General features: G+C 45.6%; 1 protein-coding gene across 2 annotated transcripts in view; it reads right to left on the bottom strand.

Moving 5' to 3' along the window:
• TMEM181 (transmembrane protein 181) overlaps positions 1–25,744 on the bottom strand; it is a 150,134-nt gene that overhangs the window by 14,714 nt on the left and 109,676 nt on the right. For both annotated transcript variants that reach the window (XM_056567106.1, XM_056567107.1), the window contains exons 7-9: positions 24,296–24,376; positions 17,987–18,086; positions 16,804–16,934 (exon numbers count right to left, since the gene is read on the bottom strand). In XM_056567106.1, the coding sequence (XP_056423081.1) occupies positions 16,804–16,934; positions 17,987–18,086; positions 24,296–24,376 (312 nt within the window). The remainder of the gene's footprint in view (positions 1–16,803; positions 16,935–17,986; positions 18,087–24,295; positions 24,377–25,744) is intronic.

Here is a 25,744-nt window from a genome sequence, read left to right as displayed (position 1 = left end):
TTTTCACCGGAGTACCCCTTTAAAGGAGATATGCGGCGAAAATGTTTGAACTCGTCCTGTCCCTGGGCTGGAAAAAACAAACATACAAAAGAAAAAAAACTTTAACTTTCCTACTTTCCCCCGTTGCAGAGATATCGGCATCCCGTTCCTCCGTGGGCTGCTGGCTTCTGGCTTCTTAGGCTCGAACGTCACAACGCTGTCAGCGTATCGCTGTCTGCAGAGATATCCCTCTGGCCGGCTCCTTACATGACAGTGCGGTCAGCCTATCACCAGCCGATACGCTGACAGCGCTGTGACGTTTCGAGCCTAAGAAGCCAGCAGCACCGGAACAACGGGATGCTGATATCTCCGCAAAAGGGGAAGCTAGGAAGGTGAGAAAGTATTTTTTATTTTTGCAGCCCGGGCACAGAATGAGTTAAAACATTTTCGCTGCATATCTTTAATATACTGACTCATTTTGCTACTATCCTGAGATATCATCATTGTAGAGATAATGGGGGAGATTCATCAAAACTTGTGCAGAGGAAAGGTTGACCAGTTGCCCATAGCAACCATAATGCTTCATTCATTTATACACCTTGCCTGACAAAGGATCCGGTACAGACCAGAAACACGTTGCTTGTGTACTTATGTAATAAACCAACTAGTTGATGTCCTAGTCCTATTACCTCCAGCAGACCAGCGCCAGAGATGGGCTTTTCTATCTTATATGCTTCATTTCTGAAAAGGCCTCTGAAAAAATAAAAGTAGCAATCTGCTTGCTATGGGCAACTGGTCAACTTTTCCTGGGTACAGGTCTTGATGAATCTCCCGCAATATTCCTGGGCACCATTGTCCCAACTTGCTGCCTTCGCATTGTTCTTAGTGGTGCCATCCTTTGCCATTCTTCCCCCTACTCAATGCTCTGCGGCTCCTCTCTGCTATTCTGCTTCCACTCCTGCACACACAGACAACTACTTGTATGCCCAGTGCACTGGCTCAGGATGCTTTAAGTGGCGCTCCCCCTGACTGTGTATGCAGGAACATTGTAATGTGTGTATTAGGAGGAAGAACGACGCTAGTTCTGACAATGCAGAGGACCGTGCCACTGAGAACAATGAAGGGCAAGTGGGGATAACCACACCCAGAAATATCAAGATCATGATGGTACATCAGAATAGCAGCAAAGGAGTCAGAATTTTAATAAGGGAAGTGGAAGGGTGGCAGCTCCTATGTTTTTACAGTATGGCTCGATGAGTGCAGCCAGTTCTGACCACAAGCCACCAGCCCCATACATTAAATATTCATACCCCCCCTTCATAGGCATCATGCTGACAAAGCTCATTTTATAAAGAGGGGGGGGGGGGGCTAAGCTTTCTATGGATGCCAAAAACTCACTAACTTGGGGGTGACCACAGGTCTTCTTTAAAGACGCTGTCTCAAGAAAATAAATCCTTTCCAAAAGACCTGTTGGGGCATTTTGTTTGTGGTATTAGCGTAATATCAAAATATATGGCCCTTCCCAACTCCTAAAAGGAGTATTCTTGGCACAACACCCTGTTAGGGTGCATTCACATCACGATTTTACCATCCTACTTCTTCTCACGATTTTTTACTTGGAAATCGTACAAATCTGCATGCCAATTCGTATCCAGTGACTTCCATTCATTAATTATAGACAACAAATGCATCAGTTTTGATCCGCATCAGATTTTGCACAATTTAAGATTGGAGGTAAAATCGTGGTTGACCACGATTTTTTTTGTCCATATTCAAAATCAGATTGAAATTGTTTCCGATTTTTTTATTTTATTCGCTTTATTGAAAAGTGAAAACAATGACCAAAACAATCGTTACACCAGGAGTATTACAGCATGACAAAATCCCACAACGGGAACAAAGTGTGAAACACAATAAACAAAACATAACTGTCGAGGGTACAAATTATAGACAACAATCCAATATGTAGGTTCGAGGGTCAAGCGAACAGTAGAGGACAGCGAGGGCTGGAACACAGCCATCCTATTCAGTGATATAAATTAGAGCAATCCCATCTGATGGACAAAGTGTACTAATAGTCGAAGCATACATATTCTTCCATAGGGTGGTAAGTAAGGAAAGCACAGCAGACTAATGGAGTGTGTGATGTAGGAATGAGCGCCCAATGGATATAGTCAGTGTGTGCATCCCAGGATAGAAAGAGGTTAGGGAAACCCATACGGCTCATCGAACCAACTGATCTAACAGAGTATCACGAGCATTCCTAAACCCTGGGACAGTGTACTGGGTTAACGAGGATGAGCACCACCCGCCCCACACATTGTCAAATTTATCCGGACTACCCCGATGTTTGTATGCTAATTGTTCGTAGGGGATGGATGCATTAACCATACGTTTCCAACCAGAAAGGAAAGGGGGACTGGGATCCATCAATCTTATCGCTACCATTTTCCTAGCAAAGAATAGAGTTTCCCTCAAGAATATACTCATATGATGAGACCAGTCTTCCTCAGATAAAATACCAAAGAGACACACTAGCGGTTGCAGGGGGACAGGTAAGGAGAGTATAGTTGATAACATATTGACAATGTCCTGCCAGAACAAAGCAACGTAAGGGCAGGCCCACATCAGGTGCCAAAAATCTGCACGCGGGGCATAGCACCTATGGCAATTAGCATCAGACATTCTTCCCATGCAGTGTAGTCTCAGGGGTGTTAAGTAACTAGCATGTATAATATATAGCTGAATCATTTTGTTGTTAGCTGCCAGAGATAGCAGCCTATGAGAGGAGGTCACCCCCTGCCACTCCTCATTAGTTAGAGAGGGCAGGTGGAGCCTCCAGTATTCCTCGGATGCCAAAGAGGTACTACTATGTTTAGTGGTGATCAGGTGGTACAACACCGAAATGAGCCCCCTTGGACCCTGAGAGCGTAAGACTCCAATGTCTCCGTTTTTTTTTTATTATTGATGTCTATGTAAACCGCATGGAATCGTGTGTCTGTGCGATTCTATCAGTTTAAATCGCACACAATTTTTTGGTGCACATGCACAGTAGACACATACACTTCAAATATATGAAACTTTATTGCCATTGGCATACATATTAATTTTAAAAACAAGATCAGATTTTTATTGAAAAATCGGATGGAATTTTCATTTGTACAATTTATGGATACGATTTTAAAATCGGATAGCAAAGAAATTTTTACATACAATTGTATACGATTTTTTGCCATCCGATAAAATCGTGATATGAACCTAGCCTTATAATGCAGTGGGGATGCTTTAAAACTCCCAACTCCTAAGTTCAGAGCTCCCCATATCACATATGCCACTTTCTAAGACAAAACTACTCATTCAAAGATGACGTGTCACCTCAACCATTCCTGCCAGAGACATATAAGTGTATTTAACAACAAGTGTATTTAACTCCAGGCTCTTGGCACTTAAAGGGGTACTCGAGTGGCCAATATTTCTACTTAGTTTCTACTTACCAATGAGTTTTCTTGTTATCTCTGGTCTCATGCTTGCTCTTTGTTTATCTTTCTTTTCCTTTCTTTGCAAAAGTGTGCCCATGTAGTGTAGCATCTATTTCCGTTTTGCTTTTGTTTTAGAAACTACAGCTCCTGGCATGCCTTGTAACCTGTCTCCTCTTTCACTGCCCTGTCCAATTTGTTTTGCATCGCTGCCCAGACCTGTTTGTGGGCTTCTTTTTTTTTTTTTTTCTCCTTTAGCACTCCCTTTCCCCGCGCTGCTCATTAGTATACTCATCCCACCCTCACTGTCAGCTTCTCACCCCACAGTCAGGGAATGAATTGTCAGCGGGGGGAACTGATCATATGTGACCCGCGGGCACTGCTCTCCTTCTCCTTTGTGACTTGCGGGCGCTGCTCTCCTTTCCCCCCACCCGAATGAATTGTCACCCGCAGCGCGCTGTCCCCACAATAGGGAACTAATCATATGTGACCCGCGGGCGCTGCTCTGCTTCCTAGACAGCGCACTGCGGATGACAATTCATTCCCTGATGTGGGGACTGCGGGGTGAGAAGCTGACAGTGCGCCCGAGGGGGGGAATCATGATAGCGCTGCAGCTGACATGTGACTAATTCCCCCGCCATGGGGACCGTGTGCCCATGGGGGGAATCATGATAGACGATTCCCCTGATTCCCCCCGCGGGCGCACAGTCCCCATGGCGGGGAAGGGGTTACATGTCAGCAGCAGCGCTGATACAGGGTATTCAGTACATTGTGAGCCGGGCACAGGGCAGGCTGACAGCAGGAGGAGACATCCATCATCCCGCAACAATTCAATGAATATTCATTACAGGGGTGTGGAAAAGGGGCAAAACCATTGCAGGAGGGGAAAAAAAACAGCAACGCCTGCAGCACTGACAACAGTGAACAAACATGGCCGTGAGCGTGGACAACAGTCAAAAGCAACCAGAAAAACTACTGAACTTCCCTCACAGAAAAGAGGTCAGTAAAAAACACATATGCTGTGGACAGACTTTCATTCTAGCAAAGCACATTAATATATGAAACCTGAGCTGTGATTGGTTGCTATGGCCAAAACCAGTTTTAGTTTCAGGCAGATTGATAAATCTAGGCCATCGATGTGTCTCATTCTTTCCATTCACTTTGTCTCTGACTATGTGGCTTCAAGGCTTTATAAATATTGTCATGTCAGCTGGGTGAACAGCTCTGTTTCTATGGTGGTGCGCCCCAGGTTGAATTTGGAGCAAACTTATTAGGGCTTAACACTCTTATAAGCTAAGTGGTTTCATAAAGCTGGACCTTCCCTATCTGATTACAAATGTTTAAACAATGTTTAAAGAAAGTATACTCTCTAGATAACAGGCATAATAGTCTTAAAAGAACACAGACATAGAAAAACTAAACAATAAAAATGCTTGGTATATTTGTTTTAATCATTTTCCTAACCATTAGTCTTAAAGGGGTGGTACTCCGGTGAATTATTTTTTTTTAACCCCTTAAGGACCAACACAAGTAAACCTGTACGCCCCTGAAAGACCAGGCCTGTTTTTTCATATCGGGATGTCTGACTTTATTAGAGAATAACTCTGGTAAGGTTTTGCCAATTACGATAATTCTGACATTGTTTTTTTGTCACAAGTTGTCCTTCATGTACATAGTAAATCATGAAATTTAAAAAAATAAATACGATTTTTTGCTATTTTAACACTAATAGGTTGCATATATTTATACTTACTGACCAAATAGTTTATGAAACTTCTACTTTCAGATGTCTACATTATTTTGACAGCATTTTTTTGTTTTTAATTCACATTTTAAATTAATTAGAAGCCTAACAATTTAACTTGAAATTTCGAAAATTTGAAAAGTACATCTTTTTTTGTGTGCTATGCAAGGTTTGCAGAAATTAAAAGGTAGTAGAACATAGGAACACCCCCCAAATGACCCCATTTTAAAAACTAGACCCCTCAAGGTATTCACTAGGGGGTACAGTGAGTATTTTAACACCATAGTTTTTTGGCAGGAATTATTACAAAGTCAGTGTTAAAAATTCGAAATTTGCATTTTTTCAAAAATACATCATTTGTGGGACATATTTTTTGTACATCACTTCTGATATTGCAAGAAATGCACCCTATATTTTATTAAGCTGCTCGGCCCGTGTTTGGAAATATCCCCGCTTAGGCTATATTTGGTTCCGGAAAAATGTAAATTCTCTCTTTTTTTTTTCACAATTGCATCATTTGTGGGACATATTTTTTTACATTGCATCTGAAAAGTAGAAAATATGCCCTATATTTTATTACGCTGTTTGTCCCATGTTCGGTAATACCCCCGCTTAGACCATATTTGGTTGCATGGCCACATGGTGGGACCCAAAAGGAGAGGAGCACCATTTGGCTTTCAGGTTATCATTATACAAATTATGGGCCGCACTTCAACTTGCAAAGCATTCTAGCTGTCAGAACAATACCGCACCCCCAGAAGTGACCCCATTTTCGAAACTACGCCCCCTAAAGTAATCACCTAGTGCATAAAAGAGTACGTTGAGCCCTTATTGTGTGGCTAGAATTATTTCAAAGTCAGTGGAAAAAATTGCAATTAGCTTCTTTTCCCACAAATTCTTTAATTGTGGTACATCATTTTGGTAAGTCGCTTTGAAATGGAGGAATTACGCCCTATATTTTATCAACCTGTTGGTCCCAGGCTGGGCAGTACCCCTACTTAGGCTATATCTGGTTGCTTGACTGCCTGGTAGGACCAAGAAGGAGAGGAGCTCCCTTTGGCTTTCAGGGCATCATTATATGAATAGTCCCCATTCATACTGCATTTCTGCAGTACAGGTGTCCGTTGTCATGTCAAAAAAGGGATCCAATGTATATTGTAGCAGTCTCATTCAGAAATAAATGGAGCTGCTACAGTATATGTCAGCATCACTCTTTTTGACGTGATGCTGACGGATACCTCTAACACTGCACAAACGCAGTATGAACGGGACGCAGTGTAGGGGCACAGAGCACATCCGCGGCTTATTTCACACTGCGGAGGCCCCCGGCAGCAGTCACAAGGGGCGAGATCACTGCTGTGGCTGGGTAGCTCAGTGTGTCCGCTCATGACTGCCGGCGGGAAATTCGCCGCTATGAGTGGACACACAAAGCTACCTAGCCGCTGCAGGGAGCTCATTATCGTGACTGCTGGCGGGCATCCGCAGCATGTAATATGCTGCGGATGTGCGCCCTGTGATCCTACACATTATGCATTTTTATTTTTGATTATATTTATTTAATAAATGTATTTTTCTTATTTTTTTGAGACTTTTTTTTTTTTTTGTTACATTTATTGTCTTTACACTTTTTTACAGTTTTATTTACCGTATTTATCGGGGTATACCACGCACCTGCCTATTTTTTACCCAAATATCCTTGGTAAAATGAGGGTGAGTGTGTGTGCATGTGTATACCCCGATACACCCCCAGGAAAGGCAGGGGGAGAGAGGCCGTCACTGCCCGCTTCTCTCCCCCTGCCTTTCCTGGGGTCTAGAGTCCTGCTGCCTCTGACTGACATCATGCGCTGCGCCGTGCAGTGCATAGCAACGACGCAGGGGACGCACACCGGAGGCTATAAGCAGCGCAGATCCGACCCCAGCAACAGGTAATTCTACAACCGGGGATGGGGGAGGCAACGGGGCAGGGGCGCCGGCAATGGGTGCCGTTGCCCCTTCTCTCCCCCTGGCTATCGGCACCGCTGCCCCATTGCCGGCGCCGCTTCTCTCCTCCTGGCTATCAGCGCCGGCACCGATAGTCAGGGGGAGAGAATGGGCAGCGGCACCGATAGCCAGGGGGAGAGAACAGGCAGCGGCACCGATAGCCAGGGGGAGAGAACAGGCAGCGGCACCGATAGCCAGGGGGAGAGAACAGGCAGCAGCACCGATAGCCAGGGGGAGAGAAGGGCCGGCAGCAGGGCTCTAGACCCCAGGACAGGCAGGGGCAGAGAAGCCGGCAGCGACGGCAGGTCTCTGCACTTGCAAAGCCGCTGCAGTTCATTGATTTAAAGCGCCCGCTTTAAATAATTGAACTGCAGCGGCTTATTGGCGTATAACACGCAGATAGACTTTAGGCAAAAAATTTTAGCCTAAAAACTGCGTGTTATACGCCGATAAATACGGTATTTTATATTTTTTTACACTTTTTTTTAATGCTTTGGAATACTTAATATTCCAAAGCATTGCACATATATGCTGCCTGCTAGTTTTACACTGGCAGGCAGCATATCAGGACGTGCCTCAGGCACGTCCTGACAGGCAATAACTGGGGCAGACCTGGGGGTCCTAGTAAAGACCCCCGGCTGCCCAGGTAAGCAGCAGCACCCCGCGATAGTTGCGGGGTGCTACAGGAGAGAGACAGAGGGAGCCCCCTCCCTCTGTCAAAACTCCTTACAGCTCGCGGTCGCTTCCGACCGCGGCTGTATGGGTTAAACTGCCGGGACCGAAGTTTTCTTCTGTCCCGGCAGTAACACAGGTCCCTGCCCGCCGGGGATTACACACAGCACCCCGCGATCGCGCTTCGGGGTGATGCAGGGGTGACAGTGGGAGCTCGCTCCCTCCCTCTGTCATAACACTTACAGCAAGCGATCACTTCCGACCACGGCTGTAAGGGTTAAAATGCCGGGACTGAAGTTTACTTCAGTCCCGGCATTACGGCAGGGTCCCGGCTGTGTGTTACAGCCGAGTCCCTGCTGCGATCTCATGGGTGCACTGGGCAGCACCCATGAGAGCCATGGACGAGTATACACGTCCTAATGGCGGAACGTGCATCCTGCCTGGACATGTATACACGTCCATGGTCCTTAAGGTGTTAAATCAGCAGATTTGTAAATTACCTTTATTAAAAAATCTTAATCCTTGCAGTACTTTATAGGGGCTGTATACTAAAGGAAATGCTTTTCTTCAATTGTCGAACGGTTGTTTTTGTGTTATCGGCACCCTACTGACGGTGGCCTCATTCGTATGCATTGGGTATCTTCTGCCTACTGAGGTACTCATTATTGCTGTTTTTGCATTTCATGTCGTACTGCTGGTTTTTGGGCCTCGGCCCTATTGATGAAGCCTATATGCCCTTATCTTTTTTGGATTTGTATTTGAAAAATTCTTTAATAAAAATTTACAGTTGAAAAAAAAAAATAAAAAATAAAAAAAGAAAGAAAGGAAATGCTTTTCTTTTTTGGATTTCTCTTCTGACACGACCACAGTGCTCTCTGCTGACACATTTTAGGAACTGTCCAGAGCAGCATATGTTTGCTATGTGGATTTTCTCCTGCTATGGACAGTTCCTAAAATGGACAGCAGAGGTCAGCAGAGAGCATTGTGGTTGTGACAGGAGAGAAATCCAAAAAAAGAAAAGCATTTCCTCTGTAGTATACAGCCCTTATAAAGTACTGCAAGGATTAAGATCTTTTAATAGAAGCAATTTATAAATCTGTTTAACTTTCTGGCACCAGTTGATTATAAAAAAAAAAGTTTTCCACAGGAGTAGCCCTTTAAAGGGGTACTCCAGCGCTAAGACATCTTATCCCCTATTCAAAGGATAGGGGATAAGATGCCTGATCGCGGGGGTCCCACCGCTGGGGACCCCCGTGATCTTGCACACAGCACCCCGTTAGAATCAGTCCCCGGATCGTGTTCGCTCCGGTTCCGATTACTCTCGTTCACGGGGACGGAGCGTTGTGACGTAACGCTCCGCCCCCTCAATGCAAGTCTATGGGATGGAGTGAGACAGCTGTCACGCCCCCTCCCATAGGCTTGCATTGAGGGGGTGGAGCCGTGACGTCACAATGCTCCGTCCCCGTGATCGGCAGTAATCAGACCCAAAGCGAACACGCTCCGGGGACTGATTCTAACGAGGTGCTGTGTGCAAGATCACAGGAGCCCCCAGCGGCAGGACCCCCGCGATCAGGCATCTTATCCCCTAGATAAACTTCTGGCTAAAAAGGAGATTTTTTTAACACTTACCGTAAAATCTCTTACTCGAATGATCTATTGGGGGACACAGACCGTGGATGTATCTTGCTGTCTCTAGGAGGTGTGACACTATGGTAATAAAAAAAGTCAGCTCCTCCCAGCAGGATATACCCGCCTTCAGGCTCTGAGCTAGTCAGTTTAAGTTCCAGAGCAATAGGAGGAGACCAATAGGGCAAAGAAAAACCCAAAACTGTCCGAGAACCAGAAGAAAAAAACACAACTGAACACATCCTCGGACAAAGAACCAAAGGAAAAAAAACAAAAAGGGCGGGAGCTGTGTCCCCCAATGGATCCTTCGAGAAAGAGATTTTACGGTAAGTGTTAAAAAAATCTCCTTTTCTCTATCGGCTCCATTGGGGGACACAGACCGTGGGACGTACCAAAGCCGTCCCTTGGGTGGGCAGATAAGTAATCAGGCAGACGGCCGATCCACTGCCGCCTGCAACACTTTACGACCCAGACTAGCATCAGCCGATGCGAAAGTATCAACTCAGAAATCCTCGAGAAAGTGTGCAAAGACGACCAGGTAGCCGTCTTGCAAATCTGCGAGGCTGAGGCTCTATTCTGGAGAACCCAGGAAACCCAACAGAACGTGTGGAATGAGCCACAACCCTGAAAGGAGGAATCTTCCGCTCACAGCGATAGGCTTCCGCAATGGCGGACCGAATCCACCGAGAAATGGTGGCCTTGGAAGCAGGTTGTCCCTTGCGACGACCTTCCGTAAGGACGAAAAAAGAATCACACTGACGAAACGAAGAAGTGATGGAGAGATAAGACCGAACAGCCCAAAACTACATCCAGCTTGTGTAGTAAGCGCTCCTTAGGATGAGAAGGAGCCGGACAAAAGGACGGGAGGACAATGTCCTGATTGAGATGAAAGGCCGAGACCACCTTAGGCAAAAAGGAAAGAACTGTCCGGAAAACCACCTGTCCTGGTGGATCACCAGAAACGGAGAACGGCAGGAAAGAACTGCCAGTTCAGACACCCTGGTGTGCGCCACTCCTTGCTGGAAGGTCCGGACATGAGAAAAAGAAACCAGGGGCCGAAACCTGACCTTTAAGGGAACTGAGAGACAACCCCAGTTCCAACCCCGACTGCAAAGAAAAATGAGAGAAGACGGGGAACCGAGAAGGTCACCAGGGAGAAGTCCTGAGCTTCACACCACCGAAAATAAAACCACCAAGTACGGTGGTAAATTCGTGCGGAGGAGGGCTTACGAGCCTAGAGCATGGTGTGAATGACTTGGGAAGAGAACCCGCAGGCCCTCAAAACCGCGGTCTCAACCGCCACGCCAACAAATGCAGCGACTGTAAATTGGGGTGGCAAGAGGACCCTGAGAGAGTAGGACCGGGCGGAGCGGAAGGCGCAGAGGAGCGTCGTTCAGGAGCCTGACTACGTCGGCGTACCACGACCTTCGGGGCCAATCTGGAGCTACCAGAAAGGCGAGGACGTCCTCTGCCTTGAGCTTCCTCAGCACCCTAGGAAGGAGCGGAAGAGGAGGGAACAGATAAGGTAGGGCGAACCCCGCCCAAGGAATCACTAGGGCGTCCATGGCCAGAGCCTGAGGGTCCCGGGACTTGAACACAAACGGAAGGATCTTCCGATTGTGCCAGAACGTGAAGAGGTCCACGTCCGGAAAGCCCCAGAGGTCGCAGAGCTGCGCGAAGACCTCCGGATGAAGAGACCACTTGCCGGGGTCGGGTGAGGACCGACTGAGGAAGACCGCTTCCCAGTTGAACACTCCCGGAATGTGAAACGCTGAAATGGCCGGAACCGTACTCTCCGCCGAGGTGAGAAACTTGGTCACCTCGGCCATGGCTGCCGAGCGCCGCCCTGTCGATTATGTACGCCACGGCCGTGGCGTTTTCCGACTGAACGCGGATAGGACGAGACTGAAGACGGGACTCCCATTGAAGAAGACAAAAAGAATTGCCCGTAATTCCAATATGTTTATCGGAAAAAAGGTCTCCAGGGGAGACCAGAGTCCCTAGACCGTCCATTCCCTGAACACGCCACCCCAGCCAGACACGCTGGCAACCGTTGTAACAACCTGCCAGAGAAGGGGAAGAAATGACCGCCCTTGGAGAAGAAGGGGGAGCGGAGCCACCAGAGCAGAGACTGACGGACCCTGCGAGGGAGAAAAATCTGATGATCGAGGGACAGAGACCTGTTCCATCGAGAGAGAATCGCCAGTTGAAGGGGACGGCAATGAAACTGGGCCAATGGTACGGCCTCCATAGTTGCCACCACTCGACCCAGGACTTCCATACAAGTGCAGATGGAGACTGATACCTGGGTCCGAAGGGGGCGGACCCTCGACCAGAGCGCCAGACGTTTGTCCGGCGGAAGACAAATGCGGGCAGAGTCCATCGAATTGAAGTCCCAGGAAGGTTAGAGACTGGGTAGGACAGAAGACTGACTTGTCCCGGTTGACCATCCACCCGAAGCGAGTCAGAGAGTGGAGAGTGACGTCCAGATTCTCCAGAGTCTGGGCTCTGGTCGGAGCCTTGATGAGAGGGTCGTGCAGATAGGATATCACCGAGATTCCCCTCGACCAAACAGGCCCAACACTGGTGCAAGGATCTTTGTAAGGACCCGAGGAGCCGTGGCCAAACCAAAGGGGAGGGCTACGAATTGAAAGTGCCCCTCCGGAACCGCAAGCGGAGGTACCGATGATGATCCGGAAATATTGGCACATGGGAGGTAGGCATCCTTGATGTCCACCGATGAAGGGAACTCCCCTTGTTCCAGGAATGCCACCACCGAACGGAGAGATTCCATTCTTAAGTGGTGGATGAGAAGGTGACTGTTGGGTTGGTCGCACATAACCGTCCATCTTGGGGACCACAAAAAAATTTGAATAGAAACCTCGAAAACGTTCCCCTGGAGGAACGGGAACGAAAACCCCCTGGAGAAGCAGAGACTGGAGAGCCGCTCGAAATTGCTTCGCCAGGAGGAGGAGACCGGGGGGCCCGGGATCGAAAAACGCGATCCCTCGGAAGGGAGGTGAATTCGATCCTGGACACCACATCCCTGACCCCAGAGTCCTGAATGTGTGAAGTCCAGATGTCTCGGAAAACAAGAGACGACCTCTTACCCGAAAGAAACCGCGGGTGGGGGCCTCACTTCATGCAGAAATGGGCTTGCTGTTGCCCAATTTGGGCGCAAAACGGCCGGACCGGTTGGAGTCCGACTTCCAAGCCGGGCGTGCCCGGCACGAGGGAGCCTTCTTGTCCCGCGAGGGCGCTTATCCGGACCCTTAGCAGGAACCAGAGGTCCGAAATGACCGAAAGGAAAAAGGGCTTCCATTGGGAAGGGAGAGCCTTATTTTGAGGTAAGAAGGGACTCTCACCTCCCGTTACCTCGGAGATAATCTCATCGAGGCGTTCGGCAGAAAGACCGCCATCCGTAAAGGGAAGCTCAGTGAGACCTTTTGGAAGCGGCATCCGCATTCCAAGCTTTAAGCCACATAAAGCGGCGGAGAGCCGCTAGGTGACCCACAGCAAAGGCAGAACAACGGGCTGACTATGTGGAAGCTGCGCACAGAAAGTCCCCAGCTTTAGAGCATTGGAGAGCCAGAGCAGATAGATCCTCTGGGGGGAGATCCCGCTAAGATATCCTGATGGAGCTTTTGGCACCACTCCGACAGGGCCTTGGACACCCATGTCGAGGCGAAGATGGGAAGAAGAGAAGAGCCAGCTGCTTCAGAAGCTCTAGTGTGGCAGAGCGGCGATTCTGAGAACATCCTCTGGAGGAGTGACGTTTGTGCCCAGATGACAGGGGGGCGGGACCCACGAGGGGAACGCCCACGTCTATCTGAAGACTCAATGGAAGAGTCAGACGAGGCATCCCTAGTACCCTAGTAAGCTTGCGAAAGCGTGAAGCATGAGGAGACGAGGAGTGGGCCCTCTCAGAGGTCCTGCACAGGGAAGACCCCTACAGGGCGGACACCAGTACCCGGGAGGCCTCAGCCACCGAACGGGAGACTTGGGTCAAGTCAGCCATATACTGGGTCAGGGAGAAACCCAGGGTGGTGGAGCGGCTGAACCCACCGGGACCGAAAGGGCATCAGGGGGTACCAGGGGGTCTGGGGGAGCAGTGGAGCAGGCAGGGCAAATGGGCTCGGCAGAGCCAGGTATTTTGGTACTACAGTGTTTACAGACCAAATAACCAAATAAGTCTATGTATCCTGGCAGCTGCAGAGAGGAGAACAGCTCCATGCAGCTAGAGTGAGAAAGGGACGGCCAATGGTAGCGGGGGGCATGCCTGCAGCAGAGGCACTAACTAGTTGGCCCCCCCTCTGACTGAAATTCGCGCCCACGGCGCTGATTGGAGGCTGATGCGCGCCTCAGAAGAGCTCCGACAGCCCTGTGGGTGGAGCTAAAACCAGGCCGAGAAGGAGCTGTAATGGCGCCCGCTCCTTGTCCCGAACGCACATGACATTCGCATATGCTCTCAAGGGAACAAAGCGGGCGGTAAATACGCCGGCAGAGGCTGCCGGAGAAAACTGAAGTAAGCCGGTGCTGAGAGCGCCCAGCTCGTACCAGGGCCACGGCTGTCAGCCGCATATAAGGCGCTGCCGGCGAAAACTAAAGTAAGCCGGCCCGTACTAGCGCCGCGGCTGTAAGCCGCATATAAGGCGCTGTTCAACATAACACACTACTCACACACAGTGCCAAACATAACATACATGTCCCCTCAGAGTGCCACTGCTCCCCCAGAATAAAGTCCCCAATAAAAGTCCATTCCCAGTAAGCCAGCCCAACCTGAAAAGGTGGGCCAAAAACAGGGGGTCTCCAGCAGTTGCAAGTCCGCTTACCTGAGGAGAAAGAGGGAAAGTACTTACCTCAGTCAGAAGAACTTACCTAATGAAGTCTTCAGTGAAATCTTCAGTCAGCTTTAGTTACCTGCATGACGTTTGACTGCTATGCGCGAACGAGGCGAGCAGGAAAATAGGGGGACCCGGACCCATGAGGTACCACCCAGGCCTTGACTGTTGGCGAGGGGGGGGTTAACAGCACACATACGCAATGTCTGTGCCCCATTACTCGCAATGGGGAAACCGTGAACCGCAGTTCCTGAGTCCCCACCTGAAAACGGAAAAGAAAGGGAATAAAAAACTAACACGTCCCTATACTAGGAAAATAAAAAACAGAAGACCTGGACTGGAGAATGCAGCCCATGTCCACCTCCTCCAGACACTAAGCTTAAACTGACTAGCTCAGAGCCTGAAGGCAGGTATATCCTGCTGGGAGGAGCTGACTTTTTTTTCATTATCATAGTGTCACACCCCCTAGAGACAGCAAGATACACCCATGGTCTGTTGTCCCCCAATGGAGCCGATAAGAGAAATATTAGTTATCGGCTGCATAGGGTTATAGCTGATGTCATCCATCCTGACCAGACGGGTTTTATGCCAGGGAGAGCTATAGACATTAATGTACAGCGACTGCACCTTGAAGGATGTTCTCTGGTGCTTAGACATCTTATCCCCTATCCAAATGGGACCCCCGGGATCTTGCAAGTGGCACCCCGTTTGTAATAAGTCCCCAGAGGGTGTTCGCTCCGGGTCCGATTCCCGGCGACCACAGGGCCGACGGCGTGTGACGTCACGCCCCCTCCCCCGTGTGACGTCACGCTCCGCCCCTCAATGCAAGCCTATGGGAGGGGGCGAGATAGCTGTCCCGCCCCCTCTCATAGACTTGCATTGAGGGGCGGAGCGTGACGTCACACGGGGCGGAGGTGTGACGTCACATGCCGCCGGCCCTGTGATTGACAGTAATCAGACCCGGAGCGAACACGCTCCGGGGACTGATTACAAACGGGGTGCCGTGTGCAAGATCACAGGGGTCCCCAGCGGCGGGACTCCCGCGATCAGGCATCTTATCCCCTATTCCTTGGATAGGGCATAAGATGTCTAAGCACCGGAGTACCCCTTTAACATAGCTGCAGCAGAGGGGGATGTGTGGTTAGCTTGGAAATCTATAAAGCCTTTGATTCTTTGGAACGGCTGCATTTGTGGGGCGTTTTGGGGCCCTACAGTTTGGTCCTCTGTTCTGGGCGTGGGTATAGTTGTTATAGGATAGCCCTAGGGCTAGGGCTAGAGGTTTCTGACTCATTTCAGTGGGATAGAGGGACGAGGCAGGAGTCTCTGTCTCCTTTGTTTGCCCTGGCAGTTGAGACCCTGGCTGCGGCCATTTGAGCTCAACCCCAAGAAATTTGACAAAGTCTGGATTCCCTAGCTGATGATAGGAGAGTCGGTTCTCCTACCGGAACGCATCGTTTCTCCTGGGTAGGTGAGTTGTCTTTATCCTGGTCAAGGAAGTGAGGGTTACTCCAGGAATGTGTGTGAGTGTGTGTGCTGTCTGTGTCTCTGTTTAGTGTCTTGGTGTCAGCTGGGTGTGGACCTCCCCGGCTGTCTACTGCAATGGTGCCATGCTACTTTACATTTGCATATGATTTTGGGGGTGGTGGTGGTGGTGGTCTATTTTCGGGTATATGTTATTTCATTTCTGTATTGTGTTGCAAAAAACATAAAAGTTATAAATAAATATAAAAAAAAAAAATTAGGAAATCCACAGCAATTTTGTGATATAAAAGGACATACAAATGTGTGATATAAAGATACTATAAGCCTTGTATGACTAGTATGGTATTCAGCCTTTTAACAAACTATGGAAGAGTATTTAAAGGAATAGTTTATTTTTCATCCAGCTGGCAAGACAACAATTCTCAGCATTTCAAACCTAATACTACATAGCCCAGAGTGTGTAGCAGCATTAGGAAGGGATGGGACAAATCATTTATGATGAATGACAGCATCATAGAAGCTGATTCATCTACAGGAGAAGCAGATGGGAGGTAAATGTTACTGTACACTGCATGTCTTTGGCAGAGCCGCACGGGATGAGCTGACACGTGTCATTTCTAATCTAGTAACGGTCTCAAAAATCAGCCTATGTAATACAAGATGCATGTTTAGGTGGGTGGTGGCTTCCAAACCTGACACTTATTTGCCTGTACTATTGATTCACGTATGAGTTTGTTGAAATGTTAGTGATCATATACATTTTTATAAGCTTTCCATGACTGGTATTCTGTATATATATATATCTACATATAGGAATTTTTGCATGCATTGCTTTATTAATACCGGATATTTTGGCTCTATAATAGCAAATTAAAACATATTGTACTGTGTTTCAACATACATAAACAAATATATAAACTACAATTTAAAATGTGTATAATAATAATTTAGTGAATGTAACTTTGTAAAAATGCAAAATGGATACATTATTCAAACAACCTACCTGTACCCGGATCCCATGATAGACACAAAGCCAGAAAAGCAAGAGAGCACATAGAAACAGTGACTGAAATAGGTCATCCAGCATTCCAGGAAACCAGCTATTAACCAGAAAGGTGAGAGGAAAGAATGGGTCTGGAATGAAACAGGAGACACATTGTTCAGTGCTTCATTCTACTTGCAAGCTTGGCTCACCTCTCTTCAACGATTATAAATGGCCCCACAATGAATGCTACTTAGATTTTACTAAGGTTGAAATAATATAGAACAGTAGAACAAAATGAAATGACACAAATTATTTCATATACCGTATAAATAACTATACTATAACGAAAGATAGATCCAAGGAAGAAGCAGCACAACCTTAGGTGTCTGAAAGTAGGTGGGTGCCAGCAAAAAAACAGACCAGGTCACGGTCTGTATATTTCTAGATAGATGCAGCAATGACTCTGCAGCACTCCAGAGTACGGTGAAGAAAACAAGCATGCACTTTATTCACCCATGTTTCAAGATGCATATCTTGAGAAAGGTGATGAGAGGCCATTGAAATGTTGCATCTTGAAACATGGGTGAATAAAGTGCATGCTTGTTTTCTTCACTGTACTCTGGAGTGCTGCAGAGTCATTGCTGCATCTATCTATCTAGATAGAATATAATAGAGAACAGAGGCACAAAAATCACTGTGTGTTGCTTAGGATTTTTGTGCCTCTGTTCTCAATTATATTCTATCCAGATAGATAGATGCAGCAATGACTCCACAGGGCTAAAAACACGATATCTGGTGCCAGATATTATCAGATATGTACCATATTCTCTCATCTTACCATCAAAAGGGTACAAGAGCACCACATGTAAATAAGATACATTGTCTCCAAAATACAGCTTTTTTCTAAATGAATGTGCCCCTACTTTTACTGAAACTTGGATAAGGGAAGAGAGCATGAATTGCCTTTAATGCCACTTTACACCAGTGGGTAGTAACAGACACACGATATGATACATTATGGGATCAGTAGAATTAAATATTTACATAGTCACATTAATAAGTAAAATATATCTGTGTGATACATTTTCTAGATCAGTAGAAAATGTATCACACTTTCTATACAGTCAGGAAGCATGCATACAGTAATACATGCATTCTTTTGCCTACTACTACCAGATAAGTCTTTAAAGAAAAAAATTACCATTATATAGAAGCAGCAGAGGTAAAAGGACTGACATCCATTTCTGTTCTATACCCCAGTCTCTCATGGAAAATTTGCGAAGTGAATGTGCAAATAAACACTGAAAAAAACATTAAAGGCGTTTTTCATTTTAATTGCAATATATAAGCATCTTGCACATTTAAACTAAAGCTATTTATATTTAAAAATATTTAAAGTTATAAAAAACAAACAACCAGAGCTAATTCTTTGCTATTAGAAATCAAGAATTATAGCAAAGATCTCAGTAAAACGGCAGCAACCTAATATTGTGGGCGAGATGCATATTACTGTGGAAAATGGCAAAAAGCAAACATTTGATTCAAGTCACACCTATCAAACTGCACTCATTTTAAACCACACCCATGCTATCTAGGCCCCACCCTTATTTTGTAAAGCAACGTGCAGCTAGCACATCAACCTGCAAAGTTCACTCAGAACTCAATTTGGGTTTATCACAGGTTTGTGTAGGGCACACACAAAAAAAAAAACACAATCCTGAACATTCCCCTCATATTTTTATTGTTACTAGGTAATGTAAAATACTTTTCTTACTTTTGTCCACAAAACCTCCCATCGTCTTAAAAAGTAAATGGTGAAGGATAGAAGTGCTCTTTAATTTAAGATGCATGGACAGAGAAGCTAACATTAGTGGGACCACTACTACCTGCCTTTGACTGACAATGCTTAGGGGTATCCCATTTTCTGTATCCTACCTTACAGATCAGAGTCCTGAATACCTGTGATGTCATTGAAGCAGTCTGCAGGTCAATATATTGGATTGCTGTAATTTGAGCTATTTTACCAAGGTGGAAAAGTACTTGCTTCAATGCCAGTTTAGTCCTGGCATTCATCCACTCTGATAAGGCTGGCTTCATGCCTTGTAAACTCCCACTGTTGTTCATAACTAAAGTGGTTCAAAGGTGGCCATGTCATTGGGTAGAGTTGGCTACTGGAAATGCAAACTGCAATCTTATGCAAGAGAAACCTACAATCCAAGTCTGACATACAGCTCAACTCATCGCTTTTGTCTTGCCCAGGGGCTGGTACTGTAATCTCAAGATGCTAGACTTCTTAAAAGTAAATTTGGATCTGTCTTGAATTTCTGGCTACCTGTCTAAGATACCTCTTCTAAAAAGCCCAGACCTTTCAATAATTTCTAAACGTTGCTTGCCCTACAACTAATGTAGCACCTGAGTGAGTTACAGAAGTGCTACTAAAACTTAAAAGGAAGACTCTGGGATACAAAAACTCATCTACTATCCTAAGGGTAGGGGATAGGTGTCAGATCGCAGGGGGCATACCATACCACCTTGAATTGATCTGTTTACAGGTCAATTGACGTATATTATTTCTTTGGGTTCTGCTCCAAGAGAGTGTAGTGTGTATAGGTTTTATGATTTTGTGATATTTTATAAAAAAAACATTAAAAGTTTGTAACCTTTTAGTAACAATTCTGTGATTCTTAAACCCTGCTGCTTGCTCCTACACATGTTATATGAGTACGTAACACATGACGTGTGCTACCTGAATTAAGATAATATATGACCATGGCTGAAAATCCACAACCCATAAAATATAAAACTTGAAAGTGTTTTCTTTGCTATTGTGCAGCCTTAAAGGGGTACTCCGGCTATAGAGACATTTATCCCCTATCCAAAGGATAGGGGATAAGATGTCTGATCGCAGGGGGCCCGCCGCTGCGTCTCCAGGCTCAGAAACCAGAAGTTTCCGGGACTGGAGACGTGACTTAACACCACGCCCCCTCAATTAATGTATATTGGAGGGGGCGTAACGGCCACTACGCCCCCTCCCGTAGACATAAAGGGAGGGGGCGTGACGTCACGATGGGAGCGTGGCGTACGTCACATCTCCAGTACTGGAAACTTCTGGTTTCCAAACCTGGAGACGTAGCGGGTGTAGATAATGGGGGTGCTGCAGGGAGATCGCGGGGGGCAGTGGCGTAGCTAGAGGTCGCAAGGGTCACAATCGGGACCGGGCACCATAGCCTGGGGCCCCCAGGGGCATGATGTTATTTACATGGAACTGTATGTTGGGGGTATAATAGTGATGTTATTTACATGGAACTGTATGTTGGGGGTATAATAGTGATGTTATTTACATGGGACTGTATGTTGGGGGTATAATAGTGATGTTATTTACATGGGACTGTATATTGGTGGTATAGGAGTGATGTTATTTACATGGGACTGTATGTTGGCGGTAGGGGAGTGATGTTATTTACATGGGACTTTATATTGGTGGTATGGGAGCGATGTTATTTACATGGGACTGTATGTTGGTGGTAGGGGAGTGATGTTATTTATGTGGGACTGCATGTTGGTGGTAGGAGAGGTATGTTATTTACATTGTACTGTATGTTGGTAGTAGAGGAGTGATTTTATTTACATGGGACTATGTTGGTGGTAGAAGAGTGATATTATTTACATGGGAAAGGACTTAGGAATGTAGAGGGGAGTTCAGGGGAGCATGAAGAGGACTTACAAGTCTAGGAGGAAAGAGGGAGGAACAAAGGAATCAGGAGGAAGATGTATATTATATCCAGTGTACAGCGTATAGCAGGGTTATATTTAGAGGCTACAGTGTGTGGCAGTATTTTACTCAGGTGGTAAAATGTGTATCTGTATTATATTCAGGGGGTACAGTGTGTGACAGTATTATGTTCAGGGGTACAGTGTGTGGTAGTATTATATTGAGAGGGTTCAGTGTGTGGCAGTCTTCTATTCTGGGGCCCAGTGTGTGGCAGCATTATATTCAGGGATACAGTTATGGCGGTATTATATTCAGGGGGAACACTGGGTGGCATTATTATACTCTGGGTAAAGTTTGTAGCATTATTCTATTCAGGAGGTATGGTGTGTGGCAATAATATATTTAGAGAGTACAACATGTGGCAGGGTTATATTTAGGGTGCACAGTGGTTGGCAGTATTATATTCAGGGGGTACAGTTGGTGGCAGTATTATTTTCAGGTGGCTACAGTATGTGGCATTATTATATTCAGGAGGTATGGTGTGTGGCAATAATACATTTAGAGGGTGAAGTGCGTGGCAGGGTTATATTCAGGAGGTACAGTGGTTGGCAGTATTATATTCAGGGAAACAGTATTTGGCAGTATTAAATTCAGGGGTACAGTATTTGGCAGTATTACATTCAGGGGGTACAGTGGTTGGCAGTATTATATTCAGGGGGTACAAGTGGTTGGCCGCATTATATTCAGGGGGTACAGTATTTGGCAGAAATCTAATGATTATTGTCTTCATACAGAGGATAAGGATCTGCTGAAAAATTAAGGAACCAATGATGTCTGGGTGTTAGACTCTGCAGAGAAGATTGAGCTGGAAGACGTCCTGGCGTCTGGACCAGATGAGGAAGAAAAGGAAAGACAACAGAGAAGATGTCACTCAGGTCACTGATATTGTGTATTCTCCTGACTGTCCCATCAGAGCTGTAGTCACTTGTAAGTTCTGTAGTTATGATGAGTGACATTGTACTCCAATCTGTGGCTCTCCAGCTGTTGCAAAACTACAACTACCATAAATCCTGAGGCTTTTCAGTCATAATGGGAGTTGCAGCTTTCCCACATCTTAACCCCTTAACGACGCAGGACGTATATTTACGTCCTGCGCCGGCTCCCGCGATATGAAGCGGGATCGCGCCGCGATCCCGCATCATATCGCGTCGGTCCCGGCGCTAATCAACGGCCGGGACCCGCGGCTAATACCACACATCGCCGATCGCGGCGATGTGCGGTATTAACCCTTTAGAAGCGGCGGTCAAAGCTGACCGCCGCTTCTAAAGTGAAAGTGAAAGTGACCCGGCTGCTCAGTCGGGCTGTTCGGGACCGCCGCGGTGAAATCGCGGCGTCCCGAACAGCTGATCGGACACCGGGAGGGCCCTTACCTGCCTCCCCGGTGTCCGATCGACGAATGACTGCTCCGTGCCTGAGATCCAGGCAGGAGCAGTCAAGCGCCGATAATGCTGATCACAGGCGTGTTAATCCACGCCAGTGATCAGCATTAGAGATCAGTGTGTGCAGTGTTATAGGTCCCTATGGGACCTATAACACTGCAAAAAAAATGTAAAAAAAAAGTGTTAATAAAGGTCATTTAACCCCTTCCCTAATAAAAGTTTGAATCACCCCCCTTTTCCCATAAAAAAAATAAAACAGTGTAAAAAAAATAAAAAATAAACATATGTGGTATCGCCGCGTGCGTAAATGTCCGAACTATAAAAATATATCATTAATTAAGCCGTACGGTCAATGGCGTACGCGCAAAAAAATTCCAAAGTCCAAAAAAGCGTATTTTGGTCACTTTTTATATCATTAAAAAATGAATAAAAAGTGATCAAAAAGTCCGATCAAAACAAAAATCATACCGATAAAAACTTCAGATCACCGCGCAAAAAATGAGTCTTCATACCGCCCCGTACGTGGAAAAATAAAAAAGTTATAGGGGTCGGAAGATGACATTTTTAAACGTATAAATTTTCCTGCATGTAGTTATGATTTTTTCCAGAAGTGCGACAAAATCAAACCTATATAAGTAGGGTATCATTTTAACCGTATGGACCTACAGAATAAAGATAAGGTGTAATTTTTACCGAAATATGCACTGCGTAGAAACGAAAGCCCCCAAAAGTTACAAAATGGCGTTTTTTTTTCGATTTTGTCGCACAATGATTTTTTTTTCCGTTTCGCCGTGCATTTTTGGGTAAAATGACTAATGTCACTGCAAAGTAGAATTGGCGACGCAAAAAATAAGCCATAATATGGATTTTTAGGTGGAAAATTGAAAGGGTTATGATTTTTAAAAGGTAAGGAGGAAAAAACGAAAGTGCAAAAACGGAAAAACCCTGAGTCCTTAAGGGGTTAAGCCAAGGGGATTGGTGGAGGTCCCATCAGTCAGACCCCCACCATAAAAATGGGATGCTTATTTTAAAATCCCAGGGCCTATTTTTGGTCCCAGTCCGGCCCTGTCTGTATGTCACCTAAATCACTATGTGTTCTCCTGACTGCGTCCCATTTGTGCTGTAGTCACTGATATCTTAGTAAGGGAGTTGCCAGGGATTAGGAAAGAAGGTAGTCGGGGGGGGGGGGGGGGGGGGGTAACGGGAAGGGGGGCCCAGGACAAATGTTTGCATCGGGGCCCTGTGGTTTCTAGCTATGCCCCTACGCAGGGGGGGTCCCCAGCGACAGGCCCCCCGCGATCAGACATCTTATCCCCTATCTTTGTGATAGGGGACAAAATGTCTAAAGCTACTTTAAAGGGGTACTCCGGTGCTTACACATCTCATCCCCTATCAGGCATCTTATCCCCTATCCTAGGGGATAAGATGTGTAAGCACCGGAGTACCCCTTTAAAATGCAATATGTGCAGGAGCCTCCCGCTAAGTCTCCTAGGTAAATGTAACAGTGCAAGACTCAGCACCATAGAAACATAGCACACTTCATGCTTTAATACAGCCATTTCTCAAGCTGTGGATATGCACATGCTGGCTCCATAAAGAGTAAGTTGCTGAAGTTGATCCCATGCACATTCAATGCCTAAGAGATGGCCATGTAAGAGCATGAAAAATTCAAAATGATGTTACAGCATTGAGATTGCTGCCTTGCAAGTAAAAAGTTAACAAAAAACATGTCATATATTTATTACATTCTATTGTTGGACAGGCAAATATTTCATACTTTTTGTTATCAATTTTCCTTTTAAAGCAGACAATTAAGCTGATATTTTTGCAATTAGAAACATTTTTGCCTCCTGCAGATAAATCTGGGCCAATGTCTTTGCTTTGCCCATAGCAACAAATCACATCCCACTTTTCATTTCTTAAATTACTCTGGTAAAACAAAACCTGTGACTTTTTTTTCTCTAAGGCAGATTAATAAATCTGTTTTGAAACATAACATTAACCCCCTCCCACTTTCTTGCTCATGAGAAAAAAAAAAGAAAAAGAAAAAGGAAAAGGAGGGGTGAATAAGGGTAATGAAAAGATGAATAAGGGCATTGATATGAATTCTGGGTATATTAATTTCTGGTAAATCAATCTTGCATAATGTTATCATCTGAATAATTTTATTTTTCTGAATTGTAACAAAAAGATATATCACTAGATATCCAATTTTGTAAAATATTTTTTTTTTCTAACTAATAATGACCTAAAACTGGATCAATTTTGCCCATAAAATCCCGGCTGCTCATGATTTTTGGTGAATCATTTAGAAATAACTAAGGAGAATATTGGCTATGACAAAGCTGTATGTACTTACAGTCACCATGAAAGTGAGTACTACAAACACAAAGCGAAACCAGATTTCAACTTGAGAAAATGTTGGGTTGTAGGTCTTCCACTAAAAGAAAAGCAAAACAAATGTTGGCTTGTTTGTGAATAGTAAATCAATGTTAAGTCAAAATGATCATATCAACACATCTGATATGCTGTTTAACTCCATATGAAAAGCACCACTATGTGGCACTATTGTTGTAAGTAGCATATGACCTTCAGACTATTGTTTAACCCCTTAAGGACCAAGCACACTTTGGCCTTAAAGGGGTACTCCGCCCCTAGACATCTTATCCCCATCCAAAGGATAGGGGATAAGATGTCTGAACGCGGCAATCTCTCTGCAGCACCCGACGTTCGTTTAGAATGTCACACCACTCCCCCTCAATGCAAGTCTATGGGAGGGGGTGTGGCGGCCTGCACTGAGAGGGAGGATGTGACGTCACGAGCCTCTGCAACCGCTTTGCTAGTCATCGGGCACAGAGCGAAGTTCGCTCCGTTCACCAGCTGACTGGGGTTCTGCAGCAGAGAAGGAGGGGGGTGGGTATCGCAGTGGCAGGACCCCTCCATCAGGCATGTTATCCCCCATCTTTTGGGTAGGAGAATGAGATATCTAAAGGGGGAGTACTCCCTTAAGGACCGGGCCAATTTTCATTTTTGAAAATTGGCCTGTGCCTTAATTCAATAAATCACTTTAGAATTAAATAAATCACTTCAATAATCATCACTTAAATAATTAAATCAGAATATAATTTTTTAGCACACATAAGCAAAAACAACTATATGACTTCAGAACACCACTTTGTAGCACTATCTCCTCTCATCTGGACTTTTATACTCTAAAGTCACAGCTTTGATTAACCCCTTAAGGACGAAGCCCATTTGGGCCTTAAGGACGCAGACAATTTTATTTTTAGGTTTTCCTTTTTTCCTCCTCGCCTTCAAAAAATCATAACTCTTTTATATTTTCATCCACAGACTAGTATGAGGCCTTGTTTTTTATGCGACCAGTTGTCCGTTGTAATGCCATCACTCACTTTACCATAATACATATGGCGCAACAAAAAAAAAACAGTGCTTGCAGAGCGGCGCTCACCTCCTGTATGTCGGCAACTTTTCAGCTTAATAAACCGTCAGGGTATGGGCTTGTTCATAAAACCACAAGAGATTTTATTTTCAAATATAAAACAAGGAACAACGCGTTTCGAGGGGCAGAGACCCCCTCTTTGTCAGGTTCTGATTGGTAATGGGGTCTGACGTGCCTTTTATGCACGTCAAAAGCCCACGAAAATTAAACAACTTCAGGATAAAAAACAAATACAAATTATCATTCATACGATAACATAGGTGGCAGCTTAACATAAAACATTCTTTCCCCAATGTATCCTAAAAATTCAATTGTATAATAAAAACAACAATATTGCAAAAAGTATCC

This window comes from Hyla sarda, chromosome 3 (assembly GCF_029499605.1).
Source record: "Hyla sarda isolate aHylSar1 chromosome 3, aHylSar1.hap1, whole genome shotgun sequence".
In the NCBI taxonomy this organism is placed as follows: Eukaryota; Metazoa; Chordata; class Amphibia; order Anura; family Hylidae; genus Hyla; species Hyla sarda.
Note: the sequence above shows the minus strand (reverse complement) of the source record. Positions and strands in the feature narration are given on the sequence as shown.